The 19496-nt window shown below is 56.9% G+C and overlaps 2 protein-coding genes across 2 annotated transcripts in view; one reads left to right on the plus strand and one right to left on the minus strand.

The window, feature by feature from the left end:
- Positions 1-367: 367 nt before the first annotated feature.
- CWC15 (CWC15 spliceosome associated protein homolog) lies at positions 368-7278 on the minus strand. The gene is made up of 7 exons (XM_037504755.2): positions 7247-7278; positions 7025-7163; positions 6477-6589; positions 5865-5953; positions 4737-4850; positions 1181-1299; positions 368-695 (listed from the first exon to the last, which is right to left on the minus strand). Exons 2-7 carry the CDS (start codon positions 7153-7155, stop codon positions 566-568), a joined length of 696 nt encoding a protein of 231 aa, XP_037360652.1. The 5' UTR covers positions 7156-7163; positions 7247-7278; the 3' UTR covers positions 368-565.
- Positions 7279-8201: 923 nt separating this feature from the next.
- LOC119240399 (lysine-specific demethylase 4D-like) overlaps positions 8202-19496 on the plus strand; it is a 32484-nt gene continuing 21189 nt past the window's right edge. The window contains exons 1-3 of the mRNA XM_054692916.1: positions 8202-8244; positions 8995-9085; positions 10093-10350. Coding sequence (XP_054548891.1) covers positions 10336-10350 — 15 coding nt within the window. The 5' untranslated portion in view covers positions 8202-8244; positions 8995-9085; positions 10093-10335. The remainder of the gene's footprint in view (positions 8245-8994; positions 9086-10092; positions 10351-19496) is intronic.

Consider the following 19496-nt stretch of genomic DNA (forward strand, 5'->3'; position numbering starts at 1 on the left):
GCCCGGGAGGGGGGAGGGGTCTGCCCCTGGTGCCAATACCCCTAATCCCAGCCCAGGTCCAGGAAGCCATTTCGCGCCTGGCTTTATTCCACGCACTGCGCACGTGGGCCCAGGCCTGCGCCCCAGGGCGCCGCACTCCCAGGAGCACAGGGGCGCCAGCCTCATCCCGGTGGGCAGGACGTGCCCTCCAGGAGACCTGCCCCCAGGCCCAGGCCGGCCTTGGCGCGTCACCCAGTGTGGCCCCAGGTGAGGCCTCTCACGGCGAGCGGATTGTCCCAAGTCGGCGTCCCACCAAGGACCGAAGCCCACGCCGGCCCGACACTCAGGCCCACGCGCTGCCCCGGGGGCGTCCACGTCAGCAAACATGCAGGGCCGGGCGGGCCGGTCACTAGAGCTTTATTACGAGCAGACCCTCCCGGTGCGAGGGACACGCAGAGGGTGGACACGGGGACAGGCCGCCGGGGGCAGGCGAGGGGTGTGGGACGACGGGGGCGGGGGAGACGCGTCGCCCCGCGAATCGGGGAAGGGCTCCGACTCAGTCTCGCGTCAAGCACATAAAACTGCGCTATTTAATGTACTTCTCCATGAACTTCTTGTGGAACTCGGAGCGCAGCGTGTCGTTCACAAACCGCTTGTCCTTCTTCTGGTCGTCGACGCCCTTGGCGCAGTTCTTGAACACCACGTCGTCGTCCCACCTGCGGGAGAGGAGTCAGCGCAGCCTGAGCGCGTGGCAGCCGCGGCTCCCGCCCCCCCTCCCCCCGCAGGCTCTCTGAGAGCACCGTGGGGGCCCGCAGGAGGCCGGGGCTTCGGGACGGGGACACGTGGTCGCCCCGAGCCTTCCCCCGGGGAGCCGGCCGTGCCGTCAGCAGGTGTCATGAGGACGGCCACACGCCGGCTCCCTGGGTCCTCCCGCCCAGGCGGAGCGTGACGGGCACTCCTGACGTGCGCCTCAAGCACCAGCTCGCAGGAGGCTGCGGCTCAGGCACTGCTCTGGGCCCGCGCTCGGCGCACCGTGGCTACGGTCAACAGCGCCTGCCAAGGCCTGCTTCCCTCCGCCTCCGCTATCACGCCAAGATCTGACAGAAAGGTCATCAGGGCGGGCGGGGCTGCAGCGGCTGCCCACCGCGCAGAGCCAGAGCCGGGGCGCGCCCTGCCGTCCCGCGCCCGCACCGCGCAGTACCTTCTTTTGACCTTGAAGTTGGCCTGCGGCTGGGCTGGCCCGGTCAGATTCAGGAGCGGGTTTCCACTGAGGATATTTTCCATTCGAATCCTTTCTTCTTCGGCTTTTTGTTCTTGCTCCTGTCAACGGCAGGGAAGGTTCAAGCGCTCAGGACAGCTGCGCTCGGGCTCCTGAGACAGCGCCAGCTTGCTTAGTTTTTAAAGATTTGTTTATTTATGCACCTAAGAGCTGGGGCGCAGGCCAGAGGCGTGGGGGGTGGGAGGATCCACCAGAGACAGAGTGGGGAACAGAACAGGTGGATCCACTGAAATCCACTGCTGAGGGGAGCAGCGGGGAGACAGGAGAGGTCTGCTGCGCCCTGTGGGTAGCTCCCTGGCCGGGGATTGGCCTCGGGCTGTGGGGTGACAGCCTGAGACGGACCCCGAGGCCACCAGGGAGGCCCCCGAGAGCGCCGGTGTAAGCGACCGGCAGGACTGTGTGAGGGTGGAATAAGCTCAAGGGCGGTGTGTTTTCTGTTTGTTTCTAAGACACACGGGGACACCCTCACTTGTAAATAATGAGGCGTCTTTTGCCCCACGTGTCATCGCACATCACTAGTCTCTTCCGCAACGAACGTCGCATGAGGTGCAAATTTAAAACTTTTCTTTCTGGGGTACATATAACATCGTTAACTTTAAGAGTTACCGATAAACAAATTCATGATTTAAGAACATGCTAACAGCAAAAAGACTCGTGTAGCAAAGCCATGACCCCGGCTTGTAAAGAGGGAGCACAGATCGCGGATTTAAAACGCTGAAGCTGCGGAGCGCGAACGACGGAAACGTGCGTGGCCGTTCCCGGGGACAGGTCAGGAACCAAGAACTGCCTGCAAAGAAGGTAAACGCCCACGAGACATTCCATTCCCTGAACCCCGCTTCCAGGAAGTCACTGCGCCCCCCGGTTTGCCACTTTCTGTCTGTACGCCTTGTGCCCCCTCAGGTACACGCTGCCCTTCTGCACTGGTCTTCCCACAAGCCTCTTTAAATGCCATCCCCCTCGGAGCCAGAATGAAGAATATTAAACGTCTGAAAAATTCCTCGGCCGTCACGTCGAGACCGACCCTGCTCTAGTGCACCAAAGGGACTCCCGCCTCCTGGGCCTGGGGATGGCAGGAACCGAGGGTTTCCAAGATCAAGGGAAAGAGACTTTCTGAAGGTCCAGTGGAAAGAGGCAGTGCCGGCCCCGCAAGGACGGCCAGATGGTGCAGATGGCGCAGGCTACCTGCGCCCCCACCTGCCCCGCCGGGACGGCGGGCGGCGTCTTCACAGGGGCCGACGAAGGAGTGAGGAGACGCGGCTTCCTGGGCAGCAAGGAAGCTCCTCGAGGTCACCGCTCAGACCCCGAGAGCACGAAGCCAGGGGCGGCCGTCACAGCGCAGGGCGCAGCGTCCTGGCAACGGCGCGGCCTCTGAGACCGGGACCCCGGGGCGCGCGAGGCCACGGGCTGGGGTCTCTCTCTGGTCTTGTCCCTGAGCGCCTCCGGCGGGCTGCACGCGCGAATTCCTGGTAAGGCCGGCCGTGGACATGCGCCCGAAGACACGGAGCTGCCGCTCACCCCCTGCCAGCCCACACGTGTCTGTGAAAGACCAGACACGCCCCACAGGACCCCGAGGGCGCGTGTCGAGTGTCACCAGCCTCCAGCTCACCCAACGGCATCGGGCGGCCCGAGCCGAGCGCCCAGAGCCGCCGGGAGCCGGGCAGGAAGCGGCTGCCCAGGTGTGCGCCAGGCGGCGTGACCCCCCCCCATGTGCCCGAACCTGATGAGGATTTTAAACTATTTCCCTTTTCCCAGTCTGAGTCCCAGCGGCCTCGCAGCCTGTGCCAGACCTCACCTCTTCGCTGCAACTCCTGCCGCCCGCCGAGCCAGCCACGCTCTCCCCCAGGCCCGGCCCCGGCCCGGCCCCTCTCGGCACGGGGGCGCCTGGCCGTGAGAAGCGCTGAGCTGCCGTGTGCATCCGGCCCCAGCCGCACCCCGCGGCGCCCCCCTCGGACTCCGCGGCCGCCTCTGACGCGCAGGCGCCAGGCGCGCCCCAGCACACAGCGCGGATCACCCGGCGCGGCGCCGCTGGCTGGGAAAAATGTCCAACGTGACCGGGAGACCGAGGGCGAGGTGGGAACAGCCCGAAAGCGCCGGGGCCGGGCGTCCAGGCGGGGCAGGAACAAAATCAAGTAAATTCTTAGTTCACTTGATTAAAAAAATTTCCCCAGAGCCATACCCTTCCAACGCCACAGGGGTCTCCCTCGCCTGAGAGCCACCCGTCAGGAGCCACGAGGACCCTGCGCAGAATAAAGCGGGGCGCCACACAGAGTCTACACCCGACCACGCAGTGCGGCGCCGCCACCCCCGGGGAAGGACTTCTCTTCAGTAAGGACCGTGGGGACGGCCCGGGCAGTCACACGCCAGAGTCACGTTTACGCCACACATGGAAATTAACTGCCAAGGATTAAAGGCCTGAAACCACAAACTCCCGCAGCCAAACATCGGGGTAAGTGCCATCACCTCAGCCCTGGGGATGATTTTTTGGATTTGACACGAGCAAAAGCAGCCGAAGCAGAACGAGACGAGGGATTACAAGATCACCGGCAAAACGAAAGGGTGAGAAAACATTTCCAAACCCTCTCCCTGATACAGAGTTAACGCCTGCAAAACAAAGACCTTCCCCAGACACCACTGACCGATGAAAGAGTGAGCAGATGCCAACAGACACGTCCCCACGGACACGCCCGCCGCAGCCGCCATGCTGTCACCGCAGAGAAGGGACGGGGGAGCACGACCCCACAACAGCACGCGCGGGGAGGGCAGCCCTGTCCGAGCAGCTGCGGGAGGAGTCAGGCGCCGCAGGGATTAGCCCCAGCAGCCCCATCTCTGGGTATTGACCTGGGGAAGACTAAGCCACCGCCTAAAAAGACACATGGGCTCCCACGTTCACTGCTGCGCTGACCACACAGCCAGGGAGGGCGCCCCCGCGGCACCACCGGCGGGTGCGTGGACACAGAACACGCGCCCACACAAGCCAACTCCCAGCCAGAAAAAGAGAGGAACCCTGGCGACCGGTGGGCCCCGCGGGCGTCACCCTGACGCCCAGTCAGGCAGCGGCACGTCGTTCAGAGACAGACAAACGCCGCGTGATGGCGCTTTTTTGTGGACTCCAAAAAAGTAAAGGAAAAAAAAAAAAAAAGCCAAGCCTGCAGATGCAGCAGACAGACGGGTGGAGGTGGAGTTGGGGGCGGCCGAAATGCACAGGGGGCTCAAAAGGAACCAACGTCCAGTTAGAGTCAGTCAGTCCCGGCCGGGGACGAGCTACCTGGTGACTCTGCGCAGATCTGGAAGGTGCCAGCAGATGCTAAGCGGTCACATCACAAGGACAAATGTTTAACTTGGGGCTACATAGCAGCGGGTATCTCTCCTACCGTCAACACACACCAACACCAAACCATCACGTCGCGCACGTTTCTAACACAGACGTCAACTTGCAGTAAAACTCCCCCCCTTCACGTGAAGAGCCACAGCGCATTACCTTCCTGGCCTGCTCCTCCGCCCTCTCCTTTTTGATCTTCTCCAGCTCCGCGAGGAGGGCCGCAGTGTCATCGTCATCACTCTCGTCCTCAAAATCCTCGTCCTCATCTTCCTCCTAACAGAGTGATGACGCGGGCGGTTGGAGAGAACAGGAAAGAAAAATGTCCTTAAGTGTGATTAAAACCAACAACCAACCAAAAAATAAACAATAAAACCCTTACCAAAAAAGCTCAAGGACACTCACTAAAACGTGAGCCTAACGTCTCCGACGGCACCGACAAAGAGTATAACGAAACAGCTTTCAAATGCAAAGGTCACAGGGAATTCACAGACGTGCGTATTTCTAGAAGCAGGACACCCTGCAGGGCGCCGAGGCACATAACCCACAGGCACCAGGCGCTGGCCAGTGAGTCTGAGCAGCTCAGACTGGCGTGATAGAAGTCAGGGCGGGCCGAGTGCCAGAAGTATCGCCAGACAAGCGGTTAAATCTTACTTAAAATTCAGTGTATTATACTTAATGGCTGAGCTAATTACTTAGGCCCATTGTTAACTCTAGGACTGCTGATTTACCTGCTTGAGGCTCTCCCTAAAAGGCCACTCACTCTTTTCAGCTGTATGCAAAGGACACTAAATCTCCACGTTCACACGCGTGCTCTCCCTAAAAGCCTCCCCTCACTCCCTCTCCGAGCACAGGGGCCACTGTCAAGCGCACTGCAATGGGGAGAGGACTGGGCTCCTGGGGGAGCGATCCCTGCCTTCCGCTCTTGGGGCGCTGACAGAGCACCCAACCCGAAGGCGCCTGTAGAGGAACACAACACGGCAGCCCGTCACCCGGGCTACCATGGGGACACGCCCGGGGAAAGGACACCCTTCAACAGGTCATGTCCTTACTGGGGTTCCAGAGATGAGGTTTGTTAGTGAAGACTGATGAGTCACAAAACAGTACTGTTTGCTTTAAAATCAAACACAAAGTTCAGCAATGATGTCTAAAGTCTGTCTGAAAAACACACAAACAGAAACGACTAAGCATAACACAGACCACTGCTTAAAGCCAAAAGAATACCAAGAAATTCCAAAAACACGACAAAGAAACGACTCTACGACCATGGCAAGAAGAAACAAAACATACATCTGTCAGAGGGTCGTCCGCATCGAGGTTTGCAGCGGGAATCTGGTCTAACCGAGGCTTCTTTGACACCGAAGAGGAGGTTGTATGTTCTGGGGAGAAAGAAACATCATTTACTCACTGAAACAAAGACAGTGTTTCTTACACCACGGTGTGACTGCGGGCCCGCGGAACTCGGGTTACAAGCACATGACAGCAAGGACAAGAGAAGCTCCCCCGCAGATGGCCGCTGGAGCGAATCGAGTCCTGGTCTATACGGGAGCTGCAGGCTCTCCCAGGGAAATCAGGGACTAGCCCTTGCACGCTGGGAATATAGAAAACTATGACAACTGACGCTCCCTGATGCCTTCCAGCAGCGAGGGACAACAGGAGGGCCTCACAGATGCCATGTGGCCTCCAGAAGTAATGGAAACAATGTGTGTCCCCAGATCACTCTGTCCCTTCTAACCCGCAAGCATAAACAGAACAGGTTCAACCATCACCCCTAATCACATAAGGGAGGGTGACAGGACCCAACATTGAAAACAAACAAGCAATCTGGTCTAATGACCACGTGACAGAAAAGCTACGAGCAACATAATTTTATCAGACAGATGTGTGAGGTGGCGCTGGTACCCCGAGTTGGCCGATCTCTGTTCTTCTCTCGTGCGGCGGCTCGCTCTCTCTCCTCCAGCTCCCTCCTGAAGTCACGGTTGCGAACCTCTTCAGGGGCATCCTGAGTGGTTTGTCTAAAACAGAAAGAGCCAGGGCAGAGACGTAACCAAAAGAGCACGTGGTGGCACAACAGGAGACAATTCCCAAGAAGCAAGTGTCCACCCTCCAGCCCCCAAGGGCTGGAGCCTGATCTAACAACAAGCCTACACGGAGTCAGGTTATTTTCCCCCCACCCATCTGCAGGTTGACTCAAAGTGTCTCTACCTTTGGTTCGCAGGCGACTCAGGCCTGCTCACAGCTGCCTAACCTCCCCTGAAGGCCCCGCCCGCAAAGGACACCCTGGCGAGCAGCAAGGGGTTCCGCTTGAGCTCAGGGCTGGCGCAAGCTGGCCGCCTCCGCCCCGGAGACCAGGGAACTCGAGGGACAGCCCCCGGCGAGCCCCCCTCGCCGCCCCGGCATGCAGGCTGCGCCGAGCTCGGCGGCCACGACGAGACGGAAGCCCCCATTACCGGTATTTTATCTTCGTGTGGGAAGGCAGGTCGCGGCTGGAGTACTGCTTGGAGAGCTGGCTCAGGTCCCCTTCGCCTTTCCCGCGGCCCCCTCTCGCGGGCTCGAAGGTCGGCCTCGCCGCGGTCGTCATCCTCAGGCCTGAGGAGAGGCGGCCCCGCGTCAGAGCAGCAGGCGCCGCCGCCTCCCTCCCTGCGAGCCCCGCTCCGGGCTCGCCCACTCACCTCAGCGACGCGGCCGGGGTCCTGGGGCGGGGGCGGCGCGCGGCTACGGCAGGAGCTCCCGCGGCGCCCGGCTCTGGGGCCTCGCGCGGGCCGCGGGCGGCTGCGCTTCGGGGGCAGGGGGTGACTGTGGGGGAGACGTGGCCAGTCAGGGCCGGGCCGCTCGCGGCGCCGCCGGGCGGGTCTCAGGGACCCCCGAGGCCCTCGCCCCGCCGGGCCCCCCGAGCGTGTCCGGCCCGAGCCGCACGGCGGCGCGGGCACCCCCGGACCCCCGGCGGCGCGGGGCGGCTCGGGACTGCGCCGCCCCAGGCCCCGCGGCGAGGACGGGCCCTCCAGGGGGGCGCGCGGCCCGGCGCCACAGCCCGTCCGCGCTGGGCCGGCCGCGGGGCCGCCGCCTCTCGCGGGCAGCGCCGCCGGCCCCGCCTCCCCGCCCCGGCCCGCCCCGGCCCGCCCGGCAGGGAAGGGCGCGCGGTACCGGGCCGCTCCGCTGGCCGAAGTCCGACGCGGCAGCCGCCGAGCTCACACGGACGCCATGGCGGCCCCGCTCCCGGCAGCCTCCGCGCCGACCCGCCCGGACCCGGAAGCGAACCGCGCGCCGTGTGGCCCCGGGCGGCGGCCAATGGGCGGCGGGCGCGCCGGAAGTGGGCGGGACGACGGCCGGGCGGGCCCGGAACTGCCCGGAGGGCGGCGGCCAACGGGCGGCGGGCGCGCCGGAAGTGGGCGGGGCGCGCCGGAAGTGGGCGGGGCGGCCGGGGGCGGGCCCGGGCGGCCCAGGGGGCGGGCGTTTGAAATCCGGCCTCCGCGGCGACCCCGCTTCGCCTCCCCGCGCGCCCGAGGCGGCGCCGCCCGGCTCCGCTCCCCGCGCCCGCCGCGCCGCGCGCCCGGCTGCTCCCGCTCGGGCTTCGGCTGCGGCTGCGGCTGCGGCTCCGGCTCGGCCGGCGGGCGCGCGGGGGCGGGCGGCGGCCGAAGACGGAGCCGGCGCCGGGCGGCCGCGCACGAAGGTACCTCCCGCGGCCCGGGTGCATGTCGCCGGCGCGGGGCCCGGAGCCGCCCGGGCGCGGGCCCGGCGGGGCGCGGGGCGTGTCCAGCCGCCGGCCAAAGCCCCGCGGGGCTCCTCCGGGGGGCCGGACCCTAGAAGGCCGCGGGGAGCAGCTCCCGAGACAGCGGCCCGCGCCCCGCCCCCCCCCGCGGTCAGCTCCGCGGGCGCCGGAGGGGCCTGGCCCCCCTGCTGAGGCCCCGCAGGGGAGAGGAGCCCCCTTCTCCCTGCTCGGGGGCGCCCCACACCCCCTCAGGCCGCCCCGGCACACGCCCGGCCCGCCTCAGCCCCGCACCTGCCCGGCCCCCAGGCGCCTCCCCGGGAAGCCCTCCTGGCCGGCCGCTCTCTCGCCGCCCCTCCTCACCCCACCCCCCGCGCCCCCCTGTGTGTTTTCTCGGCGTCCCCGACGTCGCCCGCGCGCTCTGCCCGTCTGAGGCGGCGCCGGGCGCCGAGGCGGCGAGGGCCGGGCCTGCGGGAGCAGCTCCAGCCGCAGCCCCGGCCCTCCCGGCCGCCGGCCCGGCCTCAGCGCCCCTCTCTGGCCCTCAGTGTCCTCGTGCATGAAATGGGGCCGATTCTAGGGTCCACCTCCTCCTGCTCTAACGCTAAAGCGGATGATGCTTGTGAAGTGCTTAGGACTGAGTGACAGTGCTTGCTAAATAAATGCCGGGTGTTATGATTAATACTCTCTTTATTGTTGTCTATCTTCCTGTACTAGAACGTAAGTTCCAGGAAAGCAGGAACCTTGTCTCTTGCTCACTGGCGTGCCCCCTGCATGTAGAACAGTGCCCGGCACGCCGTGGTGCTGAGTAAGTACTTGCTGGGTGAACGAGTGGCGGGTGCCCTGGGACGCGGAGGAGCGGGCGCCGCGGGCGAGGAGAACCCCGGTTTCTAATGTCCCGCCTGGTTTCTGGCCCGTGTGAATGACCCCGGCTAACGAAACGCTAACCACCCCCACGCCCGCCAGTCCGGGTCCCCAGCCTTGCCAAACCGGGTCGGGTGTGCCAGTAACCACGGGTGACGCAGGGCAGCAGCCACTCCCCACGTGCCGAGCTTTCCCCTCAATGACCTGAAGAGAGTCACAAGAAAAAGACATAAGTCCCTCGAGTGATTTTAAAGTATTAGTAAGAAAACGAAACAATAAAGCTTTAGGCTTGAATGGGTTGACGGTGTTAGAAAATAAACCGAAAAGTAACTTCACTGAGAATTTAACAGCCACGCTTACCAGGGAACTTTGCAGTAAAAGTCCTATTTGCCTTCCCCGGAATTCTCGTGTTAAATGAAACATTCCCACAAAATCCTCACTGGGTTCTTAGGTCTGCCCTCCGGTCCTCTTACAGTCCCCAGAGTGTGCCCCTGGGCCGCAGCGTCATCTGCGTTCTGGTCCTTCTTCATTCAGCTCGCCCTGCCCCCCCGGCCCCTTCCTTCCATCCCCTCTCCCTAGAGTGGATGCTCTTGTGATTTCTGGGGAAGACAAACTCATAAACAAGCCCCCCACACACCCCCACAGGTCTAGCCCGCCGCCTCGGACCAAGCCCAGACCCTCCCCTTCCCTGCCGGAGGGATGGGCTAGCACAGACCCCTTCCCTGTGCCCTGCCCCGCAGCCCTGCCCACCTGGCATCTGCTAGCCGCCTCCCGGGGGTGCCCTTCCAGGTCACCGCTTCAGGGCTTTCTTGCAGCTTCTGCTTGGACCGTGGTGCCCCTTCACCTTAAAAGGCCCTTCGCTTTGACATGGCGAGACAGTCCCTTAGGTCAGCGTGAAAAGGATGTTGTATGTAAAACCTGTGAGCGTAAAACCGGCTGTTCTCATGGCAGGGCCTGCGGTGGGAATCCCAGCTTCACAGCTCACACAAACACGTCCAATGGAGCTGAACTCCCAAAGGGGACAGAAACCATAAAAGCCTAAGAAGACTTAAGAGACTCTTTATACAGCCTAGTATTTGTAAAGACCTTCTGATCAAGATTAAACACCCAAGAGCTATAAGAGAAATCATTAAAAAAATTAATCTGTATAAAAATTTAATTTTATGGCAGAAGATACTAAAAGTCAAAAGATAAATGCTAGATGAGCAGGTAAGTTCTGTGATGTCGTCAACGTGGAGTCACTGCTACTGATAACCATACGCGTGTCCGATCACGCACAACCCAGTTTTTACAAATGTAAACGGGCCATCCCGGGAAAGCAATTCCGAACAGGCGATAAGGCACACGAGGCCCCCGCCCCCGGTAGAGAAACGAGCGCAAACCCACCGCGGGGTGGCACGTGGGCAGGCTGGCAGCACCTTACGGAAGCAGACACTTGGGCAGGACTGGGAGGAAAGGGCCGTGCCCTGGTGTGAACCCCCATGCTCACAGGCAGGTGAGGCTCCCCGCTCCTGGCTGGCACCCCCTCTTGCTCCTGCCTCTCCTGGCTGCTGCCTTCCCGGAGGCCTTGACCTCACCCCGCTCTGGCCCTGGCCCTGCTGTGCCCACAGCCCAGCGCGCCTGCCTGTCTGATTCCAGTCTTGGTTCCGAGGGAGGAAGCCGACCAGGCGGCCTGACTGGAGCGGTCCGTCCCAGGGCCCCCACCTCCTGCACCCCAGACCCCTCAACCTGCTCCACTTCTCCTTCCTACCTCCTTGCAGCCTCTTCTGTGGGCCCATGTGATCTGGTTGTGTGAGGTCTGTCGTTTCTCTCTCTCCTGGGCAGAACAGAAGCTCCACGAGGCCAGGACTCTGGTTTGCCTGGTGATGTGGGCCGAACCCCTGAAGCGGCCTGGCACGGCAGGCACCCCGGGCCTTTCCAGATGCAAAAGTAGATGAGTGAGCGAGAGCAAGAGAGTGATGAGTGTGTTGTAACAGGAAGAAAATCACATTTTGATGAAAAAGTTATTAATGTATTCTATTTTATTTTTTTAAAGATTGATTGATTGATTTATACAAGCACTGGGCACAGTCAGAAGCGCAGGAGGGTGAGAGAATTCACCAGAGCCAGAGCGGGGAGCAGAGCAGGCAGAAGGACCGAAGGACACTGCTGAGGGGAGCAGCGGGCGGCAGGAGAGGTCTGCGCGCCATGGGGGACCCTCCTCCGGTGGCCGGGGAGGAGCCGGGGATCGAACCGGTGCTGCAGAGGCTGTGGGCAGCTTCGCAACCCAGCGCTCAACCGCTGCGCCACCGGGGAGGCCCTGTATTTTACATTTTAAAGGAGAAAAAAGTAATTTACACTGGAGGTCCGAAATGTAGATTTCAAGTGAAGCTACGGCAAGACCCAGAAAGATGACTTCTGGCCAGGAGAGAATCTAAATATCTTTAAATGAAAAATCATGTTGGAATCGTGCTCCATACCTCACTTAAAATTGTACTCAACACCCCCCTACCCCGCACCCCCAGCGAGGAGCCGCCTGCCCACCCACTGCTGGCCTCCCCTGGCCTCGCCGCCTGCCCCGCAGGATGTCAGTCCTGACCTCCGCCCGGCCCTTCCTTCCTTGGGGTGTCTGGGGGGCCTGGGCCTTCGGCTCCCGACCCCCACTTCCCCCGCGGGCCTCTCCTCCGCTCTCACGCCCGGAGCCTCCAGTGGAGAGTTCGCAGGTGACCCCTCACCCTCAGGCCTGGGCCAGCCTCCCGCCTCCGGGCCTGCCCCTGCGAGTCCGCCCCGGCCCCTCCCAGCGCTTTGCTGTTCTTGGTCCTTTTCCTTCAGCGTCGAGCTTCAGCGTCTTGTTCTGCAAAAGCACTTTCGGGGTTCTGGTTGAGATGATGTTGAATCTGACATCAGTTTAAAAAAATCGACGTCTCGGGGACTGAGTTTTCAGATCTCCTGTCCCTGCATCTATTTAGGCTCTTTAACTGCCTTGAAGTGAATGGACGGCATTCTCTTTCGTGGGCATCTTGCCCATTTTGGGAGCTTTAGACTTACCTGGTGATTGAGTCTTGATAGTCTAATTGTCGGCTGGCGCTGCCTGTGAGGACAGGTGGTTTCTGTGTGTTGTGATGTTAAACTCAGAGACCTTCGGACCCCCTTGCTGATAGAGACGGCTCTTCGCAGGCTCTTCGCAGGCCTCGTGTCTTCCTTTCCAGTCTTCTCCTCCCCTCCCCTCCCCTCGCTGCTCCTGTTGGCTGCGCACACAGGATGAGGCCGAGGAGGAGAGATCGCAGGGGTCCTCGACTTTCCTGACTGATCTTAAAGAGAAGACTTGCAGCTTCCCCGCATTATGACTTGCTGACGGTTGGGGGCAGATCCACTTAGATGGAAATGTTCCTGGTCATTTTAATTTGCTGGGTGGACGGCAAGTTGTGTCACGTTGCTGCACCTACCGAGATTGTCCTTTCTTCTGCCACGTGTGTGATTTTGTGAGTGTTTTTCCAGCATCCGGAGCTTCTTGCTCCTGGAACACCCCATCTGACTGACGGCGCCCCCGGAAGGCGCTCCCGCGGGGTCCAGCGCCTGCGCGTCATGGCGTGAGTGCAACTGGCCGCCTCTTTTCCTCAAAGTGGTCTTGCCGGAGGCTTCATCAGAAACGTCGTCCCATCCAGTGTGGTGGGAAGTGTGCTTTCCTTTGTTTTCCTGGCGAGCATTTGTCTGAGCTTGGATTCCTTCTCCCTTGACCACGGGCTCAGATTTGCTGCGGCCTGTGCCTGGCCCCGCCGCCCGCCTCCTGGTGGCCGTGTCGCTGTTCCGCGTTCCCGAGAATTCCCGCCCAGCGCCGGCGCTGCTGGGGTAGAGGTGTGTGCGCCGCCCTCCCCGGGACCTGCGGCGGCCGGGGGCCGCCCCTTCCTTAGCCTCCTGTCTCCTCCTGACCGGCTCCCAGAGGCCGCCGCCCTTCTGGGCAACAGTCCAACTGCTGGTTTTGTTCATTTTCTCCGGTTAGTTTTCATTTCCACTGCTGCCTGGCCTCTGTCATGTTCTTTCTTCTGTGCTCCAGGCTGTGCTGGCTGAGGAGGGCGCTTAGCTCGTCTGGTTGCCAGTCTTCTGGCTTTTCTGAGGTGTGTGTTTAAGCCCCTGCATTTCCCTCTGGTAGACCTGGCCAGCGCCGCACCGAATCTGAAGAGTAGACTATTCATTCCTCCGTTCTCATTTACGCTGTTTGCTAGTTTTCATTTGATTTGGTTGTGAAGACAGGCTTATTTAGAATGGGTTGTAAATTTTACCAGATCGGGTGCTCGTGGCCTTCTAGCCGCAGCCCCTGCCTCGGCTGTGCTGGCCGGAGAGCGGGGCTGCTGCCTGCACACCCAGGCAGGTCGCTCTTGTGCAGTGTCCGTAGCACCTGAAAGCATTTGGACGCTGCAGTTTGGGAGTATGACTTCAGCGTATCTCTTTAGGTCAGTTTTTAGATGCATTGACTGAAGAGCTTTTGTTGCTTTTAAACTGCTGGAGCAGTCGTCGGCTGGGTTCCTGCCTTCCCTGGGGCCTGCCGTCCTCCAGTCTGTCAGGTTCTGTGACAAGTGATAGGATGACCCTTCGCTGTAAAGCTTAGACCCCCCCTTACTAAAGTCTGCAATGAGCGTCTGCAGAAATTCTAATACCAGTCAGCATTCAGCGTGCTCTGGAGATCGCATCTGAGCATCCACGATTTCATCCCCGCGTAGCTCCCGAGTGAAAGGAGAATATGAGCTGTGGCTGGCAGGAGAGAAGTAGAATTCTGTTTTTTCAGAAAATACGATCCCATATAGGAAAGACTCCAGACTTAGTGATCAAGATAGTAGAATAGGAAACCAGACTATCGTATTTAAAAAGGGATATAAGCTGAATAGATAATAAAATTTATAGAAAAAAGCGCTCGTTCCTAAGGCACTCAAATGGTGGCGACAACTGGATTTCTTCCCCCAAGCCCGGCAACCACGGCACGGTGTTCCAGATAGGTGCTTCAGAGAGGTGAAAAACAAAGACATTAAAAGAAAATAAAACCTTTGTGACCTCAAGGAAGAGAGGGTCAACAGGACAGAACAGAAAACACTGACAAATGTGTGATACTTAATTTTTCAAATGTTTTAAAAGACATGATAAATCTAAGAGGGGGTGGGATAAAGTATTTGCAATGACAGTAGACATGGCGTTAGCATCCCAAACATTTAAAGGATATTTACAAATCAGTAGGAAAAGAAAATGTAGTTAAAAAAGCGAGCAAAGGCTAGAACGGGTCATTCACAAAACTGAAAGCCAAAAGTCCAAAAGGGGGTCACTCGCCAATAAGCAGGTTAAGAACGGGGTCGGTGTAAAGGGAGGAGACTTGTCTACCAACCAAGTCACCGGCAACTCCAGTCGGGCGCGGGGGTGGCGGAGGGCGCGGGGAGCAGACTCCACTCTGCCCGTGTGTGTGCGCATCAGGAAATCCCCGGGGGAAGCAACTTGCCATTGCCTAATAAAGCACAGAAAGTAAAAATCATCTAAAAAGAACACATCCAGATATCTACCCTAGATAAATTCTTACATGTAATCACAAGGACATGTGTAAGTGGTTTTTAATGTGGCGTTGTTTATAATACAACCCCGGGAGGGATCTAAATACCCACACGTAGGGCGCTGGGCTAGTGACATCGGGGACACGCGGTACAGGTGTGTGGATGGATGTGTGACTATATCTTGAAACCTAATGTTGACTTTAATAACTGCAAAATCCTAGCACACTTGGTATAAAGTCCTCTCTAGAGACAGCAGGTTCGCCGAGCGCCGGGCCGAGTGGCAGTGGCTGCGTGGCACACGCGCACCGAGACGGCCTCCCGTGGGAAAGGCACCACTCTGGGGACCGCCGGTCCAGGGGCTGCAGAGTAGGCCTGGGTTTAGCAGTTGGGTCCGAACGGGACTTCCACGGTCGCTGAGGTGTTTGTTTATTGTATGTAAAAGTACTTGAACTGGAGTAAGGCCCAGCAGGCTGACTTTAATCACTAATGTGCAACGTGACACTGGTGGTTCTAGGCAGGGCAAGAAAAAGAAATAAAAGGCATTCAGATTGAAAGGGAAGATATTAAACTATTGACAGAAGGCACCATTGTGTATCTAGAAAACCTAAAGGAACCCCTAGAAGAAAACCACGCATAAACAAGCCCAGCGAGATTGCAGGCTGCGAGTCAGCCCACCAAGGCAAGCCGACGTGCGTGCAGTAGCCGGGAACAGGATGGAACTGAAACAATTCTGGTCACAACAGCATCGAAACAAATAAAACGTTTAGGGACAAATTCGACAAAAGCAGCAAAGACCTCGACCTTGAAAACCTCAAAACGTTGAATTAATGAAGAGCTAAATAAGCAGAAAGACATCGCAGGCTCCTGGGTCAGCAGACCCGACGTGGTCACGGGCAGTGCCCCCCAAAGTGATCTGCAGGTTCCCTGCAATTCTTATGAGTCTTGCTGGCCTTCCTCTCCCCTCAATTTTAACATGGTCCAAAATTTGATGTGGAAACAACAGAGGATGCAGAATAGCTTTTAAAAATATTGAAAAAAGAACAAAAAATTGGAGGGCTCACACTTCCCCTATTTTTAACCTACGCTGTCATAATCCAGACGCTGGTGTAAAGGATGTGTAACTCCATGGAACAAACATCGCGGCCACTTGACTTCAGCAGAGATTACGAGACAAAGAACTCTTCATTGGAGTTGCTGGAACCATGGCTACCCATGCACAAAAGACTGAACTTGGAGCCCTACTTCATGCTCCACGCAAAAAATTAAAATTGAATATGGGCCTAAATGTGAGCTAAAGCTCTAAAGCTCTTAAGAAAACAGCAGCGTGTCTCTGGCGCTGGTCCCGGCGAGGATTTCTCAGATACCATACCAAAGACACCGCAATTAAAAAAAATGATAAATTAGACTTCATCCTAATGCAAAATGTGCACACTGAGGCATCATCAAGAAGGTGAAAAGATAACCCACAGACTGGGAGAAAATATTTGCAGATCATCTATACAACAGGTGCTTGTAGCCAGGACATAAAAAGAGCTCTCGCGACTAAATAAAATGAAGACTACTTAAAAAAATGAGCGAGGAACTGGACTGGAAATTTTATGAGAGGCCAATAAGCATGTGAGAAAGTCACCAACCTGATTAGTCTTTGAGGAAATGCAAATCGAGACCAGAGCGAGATACGACTTCACACCGCGTGGAAGTGCTGTTGAAAAAGACCAGGCACGGAACGAGTTGGTGAGGACGCGGAGAAATCAGCCCTCGGTAGGTGCTGGTAGAAATGCAACGCGCCCGGCTCCTCCGGGACAACAGCGCGACCGTTTTTCAAAGCACTAAACCCAGAAGGAGCAGACGGCCCAGCAAGTCCCCTGCTAGGGATCCACCCAGGAAAAGCAGGAACGTGTCCACGCGGGGACGGAGGCCCGAGCGCCCAACGCCGCAGCGGTTCCAAGCACTCAGAGAGGAGGCGGCCGGGTGTGGTCAGCTGACAGGCAGACCCATGGGTTTGTGGGATACCCACAAGTAAGAACGGAATGTTACTCTGTCTTGAAAGAATCCCGCTACACACCACGACGTGGATAAACCTCAAAACCTCGTGTGCAACAAGCCAGACGCGTTAGTGACCGAGCTGGAGGCGGATCCGGGGGCTGTGGACGCCAGGGCGGAGCGGGGTGCAGGGCCGCCGGCTGGGACGCCAGAGGGGCACCCATTTTTGGCGCCATGGAAATGCTGTAACGTGAGGTGTGGTCACCCCGCAGCCCTGTGAACATGGCAGAAGCGTTGACTGTACACATAAAATGGGTGGAACTTTTGTTCTGTGAATTATGTCTCAATAAAGCTGTTTTAAAAACCACTTGAAACAAAGTGACAAAATATTAAGATTTCAATTCTGCATGGTTGAAATGCAGGTTCTGGGCTGCTTGTGGTGGTTTTTTTCCCTTCTGCTTTTAATGTTCTAGAAAGGTGAGACGTGAAGTCCCGGGTCTAAAGCAGCTGCGGCGCGCGCGGGCCACCCCGGCCTTCAGTCACCGGCAGCTGCCCTGTCCCCACGGGAGACGGCGGAGTCAGTGCCCGGGCAGCCCTGGCACTCGCTGGTCACTCTGAGCACAGTCGGCTCCTTCGTGCCAGACTCCTAAACCCAGAGTGACTACGCCGGAGAAACCAAAGATCCTGGAAGGGTGGATGTGGAGGAAACATACAAGTGGAAAGGAAAGGAAACCTTACAGTCCTTAGAATTAATACTTCCAGAAGAGAAGAGAAAATCTGCAGCCATGGAAAATAGCAGAAATCTCTAATGACAGGAATATTCAGAGGAAAAAAAGTATAAATTGGGAGTCATTTCTGTTTGGGAAATACAACAAACAAAAGAAGAGAATACTGATAAAAGAGGACCAGAAGGGAGGGAAGCGCAGAACCCTGCTCCCCTCCCCCGCCCACAGAGCCGGCACTCTCCGACCGGCAGAGAGGAGGGAAACAACACACTAAAACGTCCAACAAGAACAAACGACGCAGCAAGCGGGACTGTGAGTGGAAAGGAACTATTGCAGCCACCACACCCCGTGAACGGGAGCTGTGGAGAACCCTGCAGGATCCGCCACGGAGGTGAGCTCCGGGCGCCATTAAAGAGAGACCCCGCCCAGGAGGAGACCAGCACCAGCACACAGCCCCGGCCGCCGATGACTCCTGGAGGAACCAGAGGGGAGCAGAGAAGCCCACCCAAGATGCCGGCCAGTCCCAACAACACAGTGTCCCAACGCATACGGCAAATTAGAAAACAGACAGTAGGGAGGAGAAGAACCACACGCAACCTAGCAACTCTCCAGAGAAAAAGCACACCACAAAAAGAAAACCAGCCCCCAGATTGCAACGACAGTAACTTGGAAGAACTTCTGAGCCTTCCAGAAAGAGAATTTAAAATTGCCGTGATTAAAAAACTGACAGAAGTCATAAAGGAAAACAATGATAAGGGAAAAATAATCAACGATCAGAAGAATGAAATTGAGTCCCTAAAGAGGGAAGTAAAAGAAATGCAGGAGATCAAAGAATTAATGGAAGAACTAAAGAATTCTGGGAAAAGCAATGAAAGCAGAATTGATGAAATGGAAGAACGAATAAGTACTCTTGAAGACACAGAAATAAAAAGAACCAAAACAGAAAAGGAAAGAGAAGTACGAAGGAAAAAGAATGAAGAAAGACTTCGGGAACTATCTGACTCCATGAGGAAAGGAAATATAAGAGTTATAGGAATACCAGCAGGAGAGGAGAGAGAAGTAGGAACAGAGAAAATATTCAAAGAGATAATTGAAGAGAACTTCCCAAATGTGAAGAAGGAGCTGAAAATTGATATACAAGAAGCAAGAAGAACACCAAACTTCCACGACGAAAGGAAAAATACAGCAAGACACATAATAGTAAAGCTCCCAAGAATCCAGGACAAGGAAAAAATAATGAAGCTGGCAAGAGGGAAGAAACAGATAACATTCAAAGGAAAGCCAATCAGGCTGACATCAGACTTCTCCGAAGAAACACTACGGGCAAGGAGAGAGTGGAGGGACATAGTCAACAGACTCCAAGAAAACAGATGCCAACCAAGAATACTCTATCCCGCAAAGCTCTCCTTCCTCTTTGAAGAAAGAATATGGACCTTCCCAGACAAACAGAAACTCCGGAATTTCATTGCAACTAAACCCCCACTCCAAAAAATACTACAAGGAGTCCTAAAGCCAGAACCTCAGAGGGACGAATAACAATGAAAGAAGGCCAAAAAAAAAAAAAAAGTTATTAAAAGAATAAATAAATAAAATCAAAGGAAAGACAAACACAATGGCAAATACAGATGTTAACATATCAATATTAACTCTAAATGTAAATGGACTAAACTCTTCAATAAAAAGACACAGAGTTGCAGCCTGGATTAAGAAACAAAACCCAACCTTTTGCTGTCTCCAGGAAACACATTTAGCTACAAAAGATAAAAATAGGCTCAAAGTTAAAGGATGGAAAACAATCCTACAAGCAAATGGACCAAAAAAGAAAGCAGGAACAGCTATACTTATATCAGATAAAACAGATTTCAAACTCAAAAAGATAAAAAGAGACCCCAGTGGTCACTACATTATGATCAAGGGGACAATACTTCAAGAAGAAATAACACTCATTAACATATACTCACCAAACGAAGGAGCACCAAAATATATCAGACAACTGTTGTCCTCTCTGAAAACAGACATCAGAGAAAACACATACGTAGTGGGAGACTTCAACACACCACTATCAACAATGGATAGATCAACAAGACAAAAAATAAGTAAAGAAACCAAAGCTCTAAATAAGGACCTAGAGCAATTG

This window comes from Talpa occidentalis, unplaced genomic scaffold (genome assembly GCF_014898055.3).
Source record: "Talpa occidentalis isolate TD23 unplaced genomic scaffold, MPIMG_talOcc4v2.1 talOcc4.12, whole genome shotgun sequence".
Lineage (NCBI taxonomy): Eukaryota > Metazoa > Chordata > Mammalia > Eulipotyphla > Talpidae > Talpa > Talpa occidentalis.